Genomic DNA, 16802 nt, shown 5'->3' with positions numbered 1-16802 from the left:
TATATAAAGTATTATAATTTAATTTTGATAGAGCAGGCATTACTTTTGTTCTAAGTGTCAGACTACTATTTTTTGGCAGCTGGGAGTTAAAGCAGGCTTCTCTGTGTAGCCCTGGCTGTTCTGAAACTCATTTTGTAGACCATGCTGGTTTCAAACTCAAAGATTTGTCTGTCTCTGCATTCCGAGTGCGAGGATTAAAGGTGTGTACAACCACCACCTGTTTCAAACTACTTTTATAAAAGTAGCATAATCTGGCTTTTTAAAACTACAGAAATATATTCCTCATGGTTTCAGAGGCTAGAAAATTTAAGGTTAAAGTACCTACAGTTCACAAACATATTCAAATTATTCCGTACTCAAATTTTACCATGGAAACTGAGATTCCCTGCTTGAATTCTTAGTCTCATTAACAAAAGAATATAGAAATGGACTCAATACCTCACTTGAGTGTAATTTTATTAGAGTTTAGGAGAAAATCAACAGGGTAGGCAAACTGCCAGTCTGACAACTGCCAGGAGGAGGGTGATGGAGAAGAGGAAGAAGAAAAGGTCATGTCTTTTGCAATGGAGGCCACTAAGCAGATTCACAACAAAACAACAACAACAATGAAAAGGAGCTCTAAAGCCTCAAAGAATGAGTAACAAAGCCCAGAGAGTCTGGGAGTGTTTGCTTAGGCTATTGGCCAGTATCCAAACATGAGACAAAGAAAACATTAAAAAAAATAATTAGGACTCAAAAGTAAGCAGCAAACATGGCTAGCCTCCATTATGCTCCCTGATAGGGAGTCTGCTAGTGTTTTCACTAAGGGACTTCTGGAAAGTAAAAGTACATCATCTTATTTAGGGGATAATTATTCCTCCCCTTAGTATGACTTCATAAGACTCAGATTTCCTTGGGAAGTGGACTCCTGGCTAGGTAATTAAATGGCCCAGGCAAAGTGATAGAATGTATAGTCAATTCTTTTAACCAGGAGGAGGTAGATCTGCCCTAAAGGGTCTCAACACAGCCCTATTGCTTTGACCGTTTCACATGTTCATTTAAATCTCAGGAGTGGGAAATCTAATGCTTCTGATTGAGTTACAAGGAAAGCTTGGGTTGAAGTTCAAAGTTTCAAAGATCTGCAAGGCTACTTGCTACTGTAGCATGACTATTATCACAACTGAAGACAGGATTTTAGCATGATTCCAGAGAGAACAGAAACATTCAGTCCACAGTGTCCTGATTACCTATACTAATGAGCTGTTTATCATCTTTGACAGGTATGGATGCAAGAGGATCTACATCAGCCATTTCTAACATACACCCTGTGTCAGGTTATATACCTGTCCTGCTGTTCTTTATTGTAAATGCTTTGTGGTGATAGGTTTTTTGTATTTACTGGAAATTTAATTGGTTACCCAAAAAAGTACTTTCTGAAACAGTGATTATGCATGTTTTTTTTCAGCTATGTGTTTTTAAATTTCTACTCCGTTATAGGTAAAATATGAATATAATAAAAACAGTAAATCCTTTTAGAGGAATCTAAAATGCCTTAATATTTGCTTGGTAAACCAAAGGAATTTGCAAGTCACATACTGCAAACTTTTGATATAAATATTCTTACGCTATGAGTTTAAGCGCTGCCTATGTGTGAGGTAATACAAACACATGATACACACACAGAAACACACAGTGAACACATGATATGTAGAAATAAATAATACATATACAGTACACACACAGAGACACACGCAAGCATACACAAACACACAGTTTTTCTGTACTAAAAAAATCCTCATTTATTCCGAATATTCTTTTCCCATCATTACAACATCACCTATCATTTTAAAATTAGCAGTTTGACCCCATCAGAGTAAAGATGCCTTTAGGCAGCTATTATGCTGGATTGGAGTGGCCTGTGACTCCATATGGTATCGTTAGAAAATGCCACTCTGAGCTTGGGCAAGTGATGTTGGCTTCAGTGTCCTACTGTATGTCTGCGAGATTCCCCTAATCACTTCGTCCTCTCATCTCTGTTATTCATCCTAGGAAATGAGCTGATAATATTTCTACTATATGCTTTTACAGCAAGAATTAGTTGTTAAAAACATAGAGGGGGATATGAAAAGCACGATTTCCCCACCATGTGCAATGTTCCTGTACAGAAGTTTATATGAACTTCCTAATGTGACCTGCAAGCCAGGCATGTTTTTGAAGCTGGCTGGCATTGCATGCTCTCAGTAGGGATTATCTGTGTAATTCAAAGATGGAAATTGAACCTAAGTGATTTTATCTTTTGGTGATATATATATATATATATATATATATATATATATATATCCTGGAAATGAGTACATTTCATCCTGTCTCAAAATTAAAATAAAATTAATTAAGGACTCATTCCCTTCCCATGTAAAAATAAGCTTTCAGGCTTTAAAAATAAAACCCAGTAGAGAAAACAAGGAACAACCTGTATCTTAACCCAAATATGAAACAAAATGCACACAATTCTTCATTTCCAAATCCTGATTCCATTAAGGGACCCTCTCTCTGTTTGGATGGCAGAGATGGTTTTTTAATGAAATCCCACTGTCTATCTCATCAAGTCAGGCAGGCTTTTTCGTTCCCAAGTTAAATTTGTAATAGAACCTGGTGATGCTGCTGGCTTTGATATGGATGACTCAGACTCTCAATATGTGGTTTGCAAAAGACTGTGGAAGACATGACTTCACAGCAATATGTAAAAAAAATATGAAAATCAGCAGATTGAATGTTAGACATTCAAAATCAATTTTTTACCTCTTGCCTACCAATTGCATATTTTGCTGGAATTTGCTCATATTACCAAAGGTAGCAAAATTAGACATCGATGAGGTAGCTCACAAGGAACACTAAAGATTAGCCAGATGCTGACACCATTTTAATGCACCACCCTTTCTTTGGAGATTCCATTTAAGACATGGTCACTCTGTAAAAAGGAGAATGATTTTCTTTTCCGTTTCTCTGTAGGGCTTGTATATATTGTACATACCTAGAAATCTGAATGACTAGTTGATTTCATATGACCATTGTTATTTCCAGTCAAAATGTGGGGAAACACTTTCTCCAACCCCTGTGCTTTATAGTACATGTAACTGAACTATACCTTTTTATTATCTGATGACTCCTAGAATTTGTTCCTGTACTTTTCTTTTGCAAGATGGCAATTCTCTTGTTTCCTGTTAGTTCTATTAGTATATCTCCACGAGATGAAGATACTGTTTCATATTGAAAAGGCTAAATTTTACTCTTTAAATTCCTGTGTGTGTATCCTATGGTTATCTGTAAGTATTATTTTCTATTATTCTAATAAAATTTATAATAATGAAATACGTTTGCATTGTTCATTGGTGGAGGAAAACATCGGCATGGGAAAGGGGGAGGGGCACTAGAGTGTCACTGCCATTCCTTACATTTCTTCAGCAAACATTTGACTTTTAAATCTTTTGGGGGAATATTTTAAAACATTTGTTTATGCTCTACTAACTCAGTAAAATCAGCAATTTGATACAGTGACTTCCACATCCAGCATAATTCATACATGCATCACAGAGCTTAACAGAACAAACAGAGAATTTGCCTAATAGACTTACAATGCTTAATTTCTTCTCGCTTTATTTTGTGATTTGTAGAAACTCACACATTTTTGGCAAAAAGGTTTATTATTTCCTAGAAACAGCGTCAATGTTCCCACATTTTACATAGACATTTATCTTTGGAATCAGAGTTAGATTTTAACTGAAATAATCCCTCTGGTATAGTACATTCTAAATATTTGTAAAACTTACTAATGATTCAGTTCTGAAGTTGTGAAGAATTTCAAAAGTTAATTTGGGTGTAAGAAAAAGGGAACAAAAGATAATCCAGTTATTGAAGAATTAAGGAGGAAAGCTCTGTAAGGTAATCTCTGTCTCTCTCTCTCTCTCTCTCTCTCTCTCTCTCTCTCTCTCTGTGTGTGTGTGTGTGTGTGTGTGTGTGTGTTGTGTTACAATTTAAACCTAGTTGAGATAGTTGCATTAGTGCCTTCTATTTAAAGGCAGATACCTGGAGAGTGCACTATACTCTCAGTAGTCCTAAAGTCTGGTACTAGTGGGCATGGAAAAATTAAAGGGCCACCTTGCATGATACACCTGCCAACTTCATAGCACTTTCAGGAATTGCTGCTCATGAGCTCTTGCTCAAGTTCCAAAGCCTTGGGTTCCTTGGCCAAAGAATACAAGCATGGTAAAATTCTCCTCATGGAGTTCTTTCTTTGACAACTGCTAGGCCCCATGGTGCATGTCCTGTTGTATGAGCTGAAGCTGTTGACACTACCCACTTATGAGTCAGGGAGGTAGTAAGTTAAATGGTGTGTGTAACTCTTAGAGAGTTATACTGTTATCATTATCTCCAGAGGTGGGGAATAGATCACCGTGGAGAACAAAAGGTCTTCTTCAGAAGGTAGTTTTATGTCTCTCTTTTAATTTCATTGTATTAAGGACAAGGTTATATGATCTAAGAGCTTTTGGAAGAGAAGAGAAGTGATTCTAGGATTCAGATATTCTTGGAAATGCAACATTGTTAATGTTTGACATTACTCATTTACTCTTCTTGACACACTGAGTTAACCCTTGCATCATGTCTTTAGTTAAGTCCCATGAAGCCCATTTCACAGATGATGAACAGTTAGTAATTTGCACAAGGTCACCCTGTGACAGGCATAATCAACTCAAAATAATTCAGTTTCAGCTTTTGAACATTAAGTGGGATGAAGCTCTTTGTCCCTCTTAACATTAGCTACATCAGGATGGAAGCTTCTGGTCTGATTTCATTCTAGTCTTTGTTTCTCCTTGATTGAGCACATGATCAGGGAGCCTAAAAATCCTTAATTAATTTTCATTGTACTTTTTCTTTAAAACTTTTGAAGATGGCACAAATTGATTTTCAATCATTTTGCCACATTCAGTGAAAACTAACCAGCAGAACTCAGTAAGATGAAGAAAATTTGAAGTGATTAGAATGTTACTGATTCCTCTTCTCCAATTAAAATCCCTCCTGCTGGTTCATATTCGCACAATGCCAGCTTTTTTTTAAAATTAATCTTAATTGGGTTCATTTTTTTTTCTAAAGCATTTTACCGTTTTTTAAAAAAATGGAAAGAAATGTGTGGATATTCGTTGTAATTTGGATATACTTCAGTAAATATTGGAAGTTAAACCAACCCACAACAGCAATTATGAAATCAGCAATTAGTAAACTCTACCATTCTCTTGAAAGAAAATATATAAACAGTTTAGACTACAGTGCACTTCAATCTTCATATTATTTTGCTTTTATTTAGACCTATTTATACACTAATTTGACATGCCTCGTTTTTTACGCAGGTAATAATTACCTCTTGGACTTAACAGAGAATCCATACACTGATAAGAAAATTAAACTTGCAAAGGATGAACTCTTCCCATACTTATCAGCCTTTATTCGTATTTGATTCCTACTCCACCCTTTGAAATTCTCTTAGCTTCCGTGATTCTACCTTGATCATCAATACTGCAGGGAAGAGAGAGAACCAGGCCCTCTGTAATTGGATATTACCTGCGGAAACCCAGAAAAGGCAGCAACAGATGATAAGGCTGGCAAATGAGCACATGTACTCCGGCCTCAGACAGCAGACGTTGACAGACACAAAGCCCTTGGAAAATGTACATTGTGCCTGGCTAATGAGGAAGTGAAATGCTTCTGTCAGTGTGATTCTTACACCAGCAGCTCCAGTGTTTGCAGAACATCCTCATAGGAAAGGTTTTTGCCAGGTTGAAGTTTGAAGATGAAGACACCCTTTGGGGTGTTAATCCCTGCACCACACTGTCTTCCATGCCCTTTAACAGGTTGGATGAAATAACCAGCCAGTTTTCACCACACCCACTTTCTCCCTCTTATTTTATTTCTCTCATTTTATCTCTTGCATTGTCCCTGCAGGTGATAAATTATGACCCTTAGGAAAATAAATAGTGTTATACAATGTATAGGAATCAGTTAAAAGTAACAGACACACTGGATTGGAGAAGTAAATCATCTGTGAAGAAAGTTGCTAAAATCATTCCAGACAAAGTCTGATTAACCATGCCCTGAAAAACCATGTGACCTTTGGTATGAGGGTTAATTCTTCCACATAGAAAAAAGAGACCTGCTCAGTAGATCTGACATGGAAATTACTGGATGTGATTGCAGGAGTCTTTTATCAGACTTTGACTCCTGGTTACTCAAAAACACTGTCTAGTAAACTAATAATCTCGACTGTACTGTTATCAGGCTTTAGAGACTTAACCATTTTTTAATGGTCAGTAGATCCTCACTAGAACAAAATGTAGCACAAATTGTGGTTCATTGACTTCTTGGTTCCCGATGATTCTCTGTCCTTTGGGCTGGAGATAGAGAAGACTTCTCACACTATAGCAGGGGAGGAGCAACAGAAAATACGAGGGGGAAAGGGAATCTTCATAGATGCTAAAAAAGTTGTAAGCTCTGAGACCTCCTTTTTTGTATGTTTTGGTTTTTCATGACAAGGTTTAACAGCCCTAGCTTGATGCAGGAGAATTGTCTGTATTCTGTCAATCGTGTTTTAAATAAACGCTGATTGACCAGGCAGGAAGTATAGATGGGAAACCAGAACGGAAGTAGAAATGATGCAAGGAGAACAGGAGAATTCTGGGAAGGAAGAAGTTGATTCCTCCCACTCCTGCCCAGATCACCTAAGCAGCAGGGTATGGTCTGCTCCACTGAAAAAGGTACTGAGCACATGTCTAACATAGATCAGAAAAATGGGTTAATCAAGATGGGAGAGTTAGCCAATGAGAGGCTAGAGCTAATGGGCCAATCAGCTTTATAATTTGTGGAGACCTATGTGTGATTTTCTTTGGGGCTAAACAGTTGTGGGGTACTGGGTGGGACAAAACCCCAACAACAAATAAGACCCTCCATGTTACACTAGCTGTCCTGGCACTCGCTCTGTAGACCTTGCTGGCCTCAAACTCACAGAGATTTTCCTGCCTCTGCCTCCCTACTGCTGGTATTAAAGGCATGCACTATGACCACCCTCACTGAGACTTCTTAATGGCTCTTCTGGACTAATGGAGCTTGCTGTGCACGGGGACAAGCTCTGCCTCTCCTAGCAAACTTTTGGTCACTCCCAGCAGGGCCCACCTGCACATGAAGATGTCACAGGTGAAGGCAAAGGAATTAGTCACAGAAGCCATTCAGAAAGGTCTGAAATTAGAAGCTGGAGACTTGACTTCTGTTTTAAGACTCTTTCGTGCTTCTCTGTCAAAGAAGCCTGTCTATAACTCAATATGTTCCTCGGGAATTGTAATTACAGAGTTGAAATGAGCCACCTGACCTGTCAGAGCTGCTCTGAGCTTCTGAAGACTTTCAGTTAGGGGTTTGAAAATTCCAAGGTACCAAGGAACATTCAGTGTGTGGACTCTGGGTAGGCAGGTAGAGCCCACAGATTTAGCTTCCAGAAGTCATGTGGGGAGTGTACCTTCCAGGCTTCTTTTGAGAATGCTCTGCATTCTTCCATAAGACACGTTTTTTTCACACTTCCAAGTCCACTGCCAATGAGTGACAGAATAAATCTTGCTGGGACTTACATTCCTAAGAAGGCCTCACTGGCTCTTGCCGCAGAATATAAAGGCCATCGCCATGCTGAGTTTAAAGTCATTTATTTGTCTTTCTGCCACTTCTACCTAGACTTTTTCAATAGATAAAAGAAAAACAATCTTCAGAATCTCTCCTCATCTATAAGAGAAGATAAAAGATATGGAAATAGCCTGGGGACCAAAACCTAGTTGCTTAATTGCACACATTGGGAAATATTAGTTTCACAGTAATGACATGTATCTTTAAAAGGAAAAAAGTAATGTCTATGGCTCAAGATTTGTGCCTTCTAAAGAAAGGAAGGGGGCTATTTGGAAAGAAAAAGGGGACTCACAGGAAAAAAAACAGTGGAAAAGAGGGTAATAGCGGTGAAAATGATGTATATAAATAGTATATATATATATGTATAAATATTTAAAATAGAAATGTACACACATATATGCGTACTTAAAAAGATATATATATATATATATATATATATATATATATATATATATATATATATATCAGTAGGAGAAAATGTGCCTAGCATGCAATGGATCCTGGGTTCAATTCTGAAAAGAAATGTTTCTCTTGAAAATAATAGAGTTTAGTCCAGAATTTCTGAAAAAGATAAATTTTCATGACTGATAAACAAATGAAAAATAAAAATCCCCTGGTCTCAATATACTCAATCTAAAACACCATGAAAAATATTTTGTGGATCATATCTCTTTTAAAATCAGTACAGAAGGATAATTGTTAAAAACAAATAAAGAAGGAAAGAAAGTGTAGGTCATTGTCTTAGGGTTTCTATTGCTGTATAGAGACATCATAACCACAGCAACTCTTATAAGAAACCATCTAACCATTGCTGGCTTACAGTTTCAGAAGTATAGTTCGTGTTCATCATAGCATTCAGGCAGACATGGTGCTGGAGAAGAAACAGAGTTCTGCAGTAGAAAAGATAAATCCACACTAGGCCTAGCTTGAACATCTGAGACCCCAAAGCCCAACTCCACAGTGACACCCTGCGAGACCACACCTCCTAATGGTGCCACTTCCTGTGGGTCAAGTTTTCAAACACGTGAGTTTATGCGGGCGATTCCTATTTAAACCAGCACAGTGATTACTCACATTAACCAGTGAAATAATGATTAAAAACATTTCACTCGTTTCAGCATACGTCTACCTTTCACAGATGTCCGCCAATGGCAATCTTCCTACAGAACTGAATTGCACATGCCCCAGGTGAGGTAAGCTTTCCAAAGGGAATCCTCTTTACTGCTTCTTGAGACTTGAAACATGCTAGCAAGCTACAGATGTTAAGGAAGCTGGCTCATAGCAAGCAAAGCAGCTAAGAGGCTCCTGTGCTCCCAGAGAATCTGGAAGTGACCAGCAGCTGCACAGGGAAACTTGCCTGAAGGAAGCTTTGCCAGATCTAAGCAACAGGTTAGTGAGATGGAAATTATGCAGAGCTGCAAGCTCAGCAATCCACTCTTCGTAGTTACAGAGAAATTGTACTTTCAAAGTGATGGAGGACATTTTGCAAAATCACAAAGATTATGTGCTGGAGTGAGCCAATCGACAAGGCTGGGAGCTGTCATTCAATGCTTAGTAGTTGCAAAGTAACTAAACTAAGTACTCTAATCCCCCCCGCCCCTCAATTGTTTTTTGCACTATAATTTTTTTAAATTCTTTTGAATTCCAATGCACAGATTAAATAATTTAAAAACTTAGGAGACTCAGGTGATTTCTACTAACCAGGGTGAAGGTAGTTTTCAAAGTCCATTTTTGCTATTTTTGAATTTATTTATTTATTTTTTTATTATTATTACAAATTGTACCTCCTCCCCTCCTCCCATTTCCCTCCTCTCCCCCCATCCCTCCTCCCCCTCCTTCTCCAGTCCAAAGAGCAGTCAGGGTTCCAAGGACCTCCCCTCTCCATCCAGGTCTAGGAAGGTGAGGATCCAAACAGACTAGGTTCCCTCAAAGCCAGTACATGGAATAGAACCAAAACCCAGTGCCATTGTCTTTGGCTTCTCAGTCAGCACTCACCGAAAACCTCAGAATAATCATGAGGCACTCTGTAGTGTTGAAATATATTGACTATTGTGTAACTGATAGATGGTTAAACATATTGCAATGTGTTGTATATTGTGTAATGTCAGTAGAAGGTTAAACATTTATCTTCTCAAGCGTTTGTGGATTTCTGATGGTAGGAATGTTTAAAATCCCCTTTCCAGGTCTTTTGAAATGTAAAAGGCATGGTTGTATCAGCAGCAGTGCACCATGGCGGCTTTCTCCCATCCAACTGTGACTTAGTGGGCTTTAAACAACCTTTCCCTTGCATACTTTTCTTTCTTCCCTCTCTCACCTTCTGGTAACTTTCCCAGTCTCAATTTCTGAGACAGGTTAGCTTACACAAATGTACTAGCTAAGATCATGCTTCAATTTCTGAGCCTAGTTTACTTATGATTCCCTCATGATCTATCTTTGTTGTGACAAATAATTGGCCTTCACTCTTTTCATAGCTGAATACTATTCTACTGTGTACTTTTTTATTGATTTTTATTGAGCTATACATTTTTCTCTGCTCCCCTCCCTGTCTCTTCCCACCCCGAAACTCTCTCCCAAGGTCCCCATGCTCCCAACTTACCCAGGAGATCTTGTCTTTTTCTACTTCCCATGTAAATTAGATCCATGTATTTCTCTATTAGGGTCCTCATTGTTGTCTAGGTTCTCTGGAACTGTGGATTGTAGGCTGGTTTTCTTTGCGATATGTCTAAAAGTCACTTATGACTGAGTACATATGATATTTCACCTTCTGAGTCTGGGTTTCCTCACTCAATATGATGTTTTCTAGATCCATCCATTTGCCTGCAAATTTCAAGATATTATTGTTTTGTTCTGCTGTGTAGTACTCTATTGTATAAATGTACCACATTTTCCTTGTCCATTCTTTGGTGAAGGGGGATTTAGGTTGTTTCCAGGTTCTGGCTATGACAAACAATGCTGCTATGAACATAGTTGAGCATATGTCCTTTGGTACAATTGAACATCCTTTGGATACATACCCCAAACTGGTATTGATTGGTCTTGAGGTAGGATGTTTCCTAATTTTCTGAGAAATTGCCATACTGACATCCAAAGGGGCTGTACCAGTTTGCACTTATACCAACAATAGAGGAATGTTCCCTTTAACCCACAACCTCTTCAGCATAAGTTGACATTAGCGTTTTTGATCTTGGACATTCTTGCAGGTGTAAGATGGTATCTCAGAGTTGTTTTGATTTGCATTTCTGTGATGGCTAAGGATGTTGAACATTTCTTTAAGTGTCATTAAGCCATTTTAGATTCCTCTGTGGAGAGTTCTCTGTTTAGGTCTGTACTCCATTTTTTATTGGATTATTTGTTCTTTTGATAGTCAATTTCTTGATTCTTTGTATATTTTGGAGATCAGACCTCTGTCTGATGTGAAGTTAGTGAAGATCTTTTCCCATTCTGTAGGCTACCGTTTTGTCTTATTGATTGTATCCTTTGCTTTACAGAAGCTTCTCAGTTTCAGGAGGTCCCATTTATTAATATTTTCTCCCCGTGTCTGTGCTACTAGGGTTATATTTAAGAAGTGGTCTCCTGTGCCAATGCATTCAAGTGTACTTCCCACTTTCTCTTTTATGAGATTCAGTGTGGTTGGCTTTATGTTGAGGTCTTGATCCATTTAGACTTGAGATTTGTGTATGGTGATAGATAACATTCTTCTACATGTTGATATCCAGTTATGCCAGCACCATTTGTTAAATATGCTTTCTTTTTTTCCATTTGATATTTTTTTTCTTCTTTGTCAAAAATCAGGTGTTTGTAGGTGTGTGGATTAACATCCAGGTCTTCGATTCAGTTCCATTGGTCCTCCTGTCTGTTTTTATGCCAATATCAGGCTGTTTTCACTACAGTAGCTCTTTAGTAGAGTTTGAAGTCAGGGATTGTGATTCCTCCAGAAGTTCTTTTATTGAATAGAATTGTTTTGGTTATCCTGGATTTTTTTTGCTTTTCCATATAAAAATTGAGTACCATTCTTTTGAGGTCTGTGAAGAATTTTGATGGGATTTTGATGGGGATTGCATTGAATCTGTAGATTACTTTGGATAAGATTGCCATTTTTACTATGTTAATTCTATCTACCTAAGAGCATGGGAGATCTTTCGATTTTCTGGTGTCTTATTCAATTTATTTCTTCAAAGATTTAAATATCTTGTCATATAATTCTTCCACTTGTTTGGTTAGAGTTACTCCAAGATATTTTATGTTATTTGTGGCTCTTGTGAAGGGTGATGTTTCTCTGATTTCTTTCTCAGCCCATTTAGCATATGAGTACAAGAGGGCTACTGATTTTTTTTTTTTTTTAGTTAACCTTGTATCCTGCTATATTACTGAAGTGTTTATAAGATGTAGAAGTTCCTTGGTAGAATTCTTGGGGTCGCATATTTAAACTATCATAATATCTGCAAATAGTGGGAGTTTGACTTCTTTTCTGATTTGTATCCCCTTGATCTCCTTTTGTTGTCTTATTGTTCTAACTACAACCTCAAGAACTATATTGAAGTGATAAGAAGAGAGTGGACAACCTTGTCTTGTTCCTGATTTCAGTGGGATCACTGTGAGTTTCTCTCCATTTAGTATGATGTTGGCTGTTGGCTTGTTCTGTATTGCCTTTATTATGCTTAGGTATGTTCCTTGTATCCCTGCTCTCTCCAAGACCTTTATCGTGAAGGGATGTTGTATTTTGTCAAAGGATTTTTCAGTATCTAATGAGATGATCATTGTGGTTTTTATTGTTCAGATTTTTATGTGGTGGATTACATTGACAGATATTTGAATGCTGAACTATTCCTGCATCTCTGGGATTAAGCTGATTTGATCATGGTGGATGATTTTTCTAATAGGTTCTTGGATTCGATTTGCCAGTATTTTATTGAGTATTTTTGCATCCACGTTCATGAGTGAGATTGGTCTGTAATTCTCTTTCTTAGTAATAATATCTTTATATGGTTTGGGTATCTTGGTAACTTTAGCCTCATAAAAAGAGTTTGGCATGTTTCTTCTGTTTCTATAGTGTAGAACAATATGAAGAGTATTGTATTAGATCTTCTTTGAAAATACTTCAGAATTCTGGGCTGAAACCATCTCGTCCTGAGCTTTTTATGTTTGGAGATTTTTGATGACTATTTCTATTTCTTTAGCAGTTATAACTGTATTTAATTTGTTTATCTGGCGTTGATTTAATTTTGGTAAGTGATATTCATCTAGAAAGTTGCCCATTTCCTTTAAGTTTTCCAATTTTGTTGAGTACAGGTTTTCGCAACATGACCTAATGATTCTCTGGATTTCCTCCGTGTCTGTTGTTATGTCCCCCTTTTCATTTCTGATTATGTTAATTTGGATGTTCTCTCTCTGCCTTTTGGTTAGTTTGGATAAAGGTTTGTCTACTTTGTTGATTTTCTCTAAGAACCAACTCTTTGTCTCATTCTCTAAATTATTTTCATTGTTTCTATTTTGTTGATTTCACCTTTCAATTTGATTATTTCCTGCCATCTAATTCTCCTGGCTGAGTTTGCTTGTTTTTGTTCTAGAATTTTCAAATGTTCTGTTAATTCCCTAGTGTGAGATTTTTCCAGCTTCTTTATGTAGGCATTTAGTGCTATGAACTTTCCTCTTGACACTGCTTTCATTGTGTCCCATAAATTTGGGTATGTTATATAGTCATTTTCATTGAATTTTAGACAGTCTTTAATTTCTTCCTTTATTTTTTCCTTGACCCATTGATGCTTCAGGTGAGCATTGTTTAATTTCCATGTGTTTGTGGGATTTCTGGAATTAGTGTTGCTGTTGAATTCTAATTTTAAGCATTGATGATCTGATAAAATACATGGAGTTATTCCTATTTTTGTATATGTTGAAGTTTATTTTGTTACCTAGTATGTGGTCAGTTTTTGAGAAGGGTCCATGAGGTGCTGAGAAGAAGGTATGTTCTTTTATGTTTGGATGAAATGTTTTATAGATGTCTGTTAAGTCCATTTGAGTCATAACATCTGTTAGTTCCCTTATTTCTCTGTTAATTTTCTGCCTGACAGACCTGTCCAGTGGTGAGAGTGGAGTGTTGAAGTCTCCCACTATTAGTGGGTGGGCTTTACTGTGTGAATTAACTTTTAGAAATATTTCTTTTACATATGGTGGAGCCCTTGTATACGGGATATAGGTGGTCAGTATTGAAATTTCCTCTTGATGGATTTTTCCTGTGACTAATATGAAAGTTCCTTCTTTGTCTCTTTTGATTGATTTTAGTTTGAAGTCTACTTTGTTAAATATTTGGATAACTACACTATCTTGTGCCTAGGTCCATTTGATTGGAAAATTCTTTCCAACCCTTTACTCTGAGGCAATGTCTGTCTTTAAGTTTGAAGTGTGTTTCTTGTGTGCAGCAGAAGAATGGAGTCTCTTCTCTTATCCAATCTGTTAGCCTGTGTCATTTTATAGGTGAGTTGGGTCCATTTATATTAAGGGATATTAGTGAACAGTGGTTTGTATCTCCTGTTATTTTAGTTATTTTAGCAGGCCTCAGGCCTGCTTCCTTAGAGGTGGCTGATCATGCCTGGTATGGCAGAGGTCTCTGGTTCAGGCCTGCCCCCTCTGTGGTGGCTCCCTTGTACTTTCTTCTGGCCCTGCAGAGGTCTTTGATTTGGACCTGCTGCTTTTTTTTTTTTTTTTTTCCTGAAGACACGGTTTCTCTATGCAGCTTTGAAGCCTGTCCTGGAACTATCTCTTCTAAACCAGGCTGTCCTCAAACTCATAGAGATCCACCTGCTTATGCCTCCTAAGTGTTGGGACTAAAGGCATATGCCTGGCTAGAGTCCAATCTTCATCAACAATGTTGATTTATTTTTCATATGCATGATGATAGTGTATATTTTGAAAATTGTGTGGCGAGGTATATGTATCTCTTTACTACCATTCTATTGTTGTGAAAAGACATTACGACTAAGACAACTCTGAAAGAAAATGTTTATTGGGGCTCATGGTTCCACAGGGAGAAAGTCTGTGATCATTATAGCAGGGCCATGGCAGTAGGCGGCTAGGCATGCATAATGCTGGAGCAGTAGCTGAGAACTTACATCCTGAGACAGCCATACGATAGAGTGAGAAAGGGCTAATTGGGACTGGTATGAGTTTTTAAAGCCTCAAAGCCCACCCCAGTGACACTCCTCTGCCAGCAAGGCCAAGCCTGCTAATACTTCTCAAACTGTTCCACCAACTATAGAACAAGCATTCAACTAGATGAGACTATAGATGAGACTATGGCAATCATTCTCATTCAGTATATGACACATTTTATATCAGGCTATTATAATTTGTAATAAAGTTTTTTGAGTTCCTTATACATTATGGATGCCAACCCTTGTCAGATATGCACTTGGCAATTATTATCTCCTCATTCTGTTATTTCTCTTGCTGGATTCAAGATTCCTGATTTGATATATTCTATTTTTTGTCTTGTTTCCTGTGCTTTTGCGGGGTATTGTTCAAAAAAAGAATCTATCATTCCAGTATCCTAAAATGTTTCCATTTACATTTTTGTCTAGAAGTTTCATAACTTCCAATCTTATATTTAAAACCTTAGGCCATTTTAAGTTGGTGTTTGTAATTAGAGGAAAGTGGCAGTCTCATTTCATTCTTCTGCATGTGAATGTGCAATTTTCCCAACACTGCTTATTGAGAAGTCTGCCTTTTCTCCAATAAACACGCTTAGCACTTTTGTGGATAATCGGTGTATAAAGACCCTGGGTTTACCTCTGTGTTCTGTGTAATGACTAATCTTATAAACTTCATTGGAGTAGGAAATGCCAAAGAGATCAGGCAAGAGCATCTCCAAGGTGAGGGTATCTCCAGGTATGGATGACACACAGACCAGTAGCTGTAGGAGAAAGTACCACCTTGAATGTTGGGCCTCAGATGGAATAAATTTGAAAAAGGAGAGAGACTGCTAACACAGATATTCATTTGTTTCCTGGCTGCTATAAATCAAGGAACTCTGAACTGCCATGCCCTTCCATAGTGATGGACTTAAACTCAGAAAAACCTTGAGCTGGAATATACTTTTCCTCCACAGGTTGTATGTCAGATGTTTCATCAGTGAGGGGAAACCTGACACACTGTCTAACCTGTTCCATTGGACTTTTAAATATCAAACATCAAGAAATTTTGATTTCTGCAGTTTTGTAGTATATTTGAAAGTCAGATAATAAAATGCATTCTACATTTTTCTTTTTGCTCGTGGTGGCTTTGAGTCTATGTAAATTTAATGAGTTGATTTTGTTTCTCCTCAACTACAAAGTAGAGATGAAAAATTTCTGCCTCTATTTTGTGATAATTAGAAATTATACAATGCCCAGCACACTAGAAGCTGAAGCAGGATGATTACAAATTCAAGCATAGCCTGGGCCACACTGACAGAGCCTGTCTCCACCTCCGTGTAGCACTTCCCTTCACATGCCATGATCTGCGTTCAGTCTCCCATCTTGCAAAGTAGATAATTGCTATTCCCATAGTGGCATTTGAAAAATGTTTATCCAGAAATCAAGGAACAAGTCTCACTGACCCATCCTTACACCTGAATTCTCCTTTCCACCTATGCAGGATCTTATAGGAATGAGAAACTTAGCACACACTTCTGAATAGTTAAAATGATTTGTGCATTTAATCCACTTGTTATATTACTTACTGTGATCCCATTTGCAGGCTTGCTGCTCAAGGTAAAAACTGAAAAAAATTGCTTCTTGGAAGGAAATGCCCACAGTCCTTTGTGAGGTGCAAAAGGTTATCAGAAAAGAGAAACTGACTTCTTGCATGTTCAGAAATCTTACACTAAAATAATCATATGTGAGTAATTTCATGGACATGAATCCCAAAGCATTCAACACTAATTACTTATCCTTGAAATTAAATATCTCTATAGTGTTCTCAGGCCTTGGTGCTTTTGTTATTTTAAGTCTGTTGTATTGTAAAAGAGTAACTGTGGCTCTCAGAACAGTAATAAAACTTGCATGGCATCTTAGCACAGCATTTGGCTTCACTGGGGATACTTTTGAGAACTTTAGCCCAATTCTTATATGACACTT

The 16802-nt window shown here is 37.5% G+C and overlaps 1 protein-coding gene across 4 annotated transcripts in view; it reads left to right on the top strand.

Moving 5' to 3' along the window:
* Positions 1-3330, top strand: part of Cntn3 (contactin 3) — a 396565-nt gene extending 393235 nt beyond the window's left edge. For all 4 annotated transcript variants that reach the window (XM_041639553.1, XM_041639546.1, XM_041639547.1 and 1 more), the window contains one exon: positions 1260-3330. In XM_041639553.1, the coding sequence (XP_041495487.1) occupies positions 1260-1360 (101 nt within the window). In that variant the 3' untranslated portion in view covers positions 1361-3330. The remainder of the gene's footprint in view (positions 1-1259) is intronic.
* The last annotated feature ends 13472 nt before the right edge of the window (positions 3331-16802 follow it).

Source organism: Microtus oregoni, unplaced genomic scaffold (assembly GCF_018167655.1).
Source record: "Microtus oregoni isolate MIOR12 unplaced genomic scaffold, Mior012 000002F_ref0000024, whole genome shotgun sequence".
NCBI classification, from domain to species: Eukaryota; Metazoa; Chordata; class Mammalia; order Rodentia; family Cricetidae; genus Microtus; species Microtus oregoni.
Note: the sequence above shows the minus strand (reverse complement) of the source record. Positions and strands in the feature narration are given on the sequence as shown.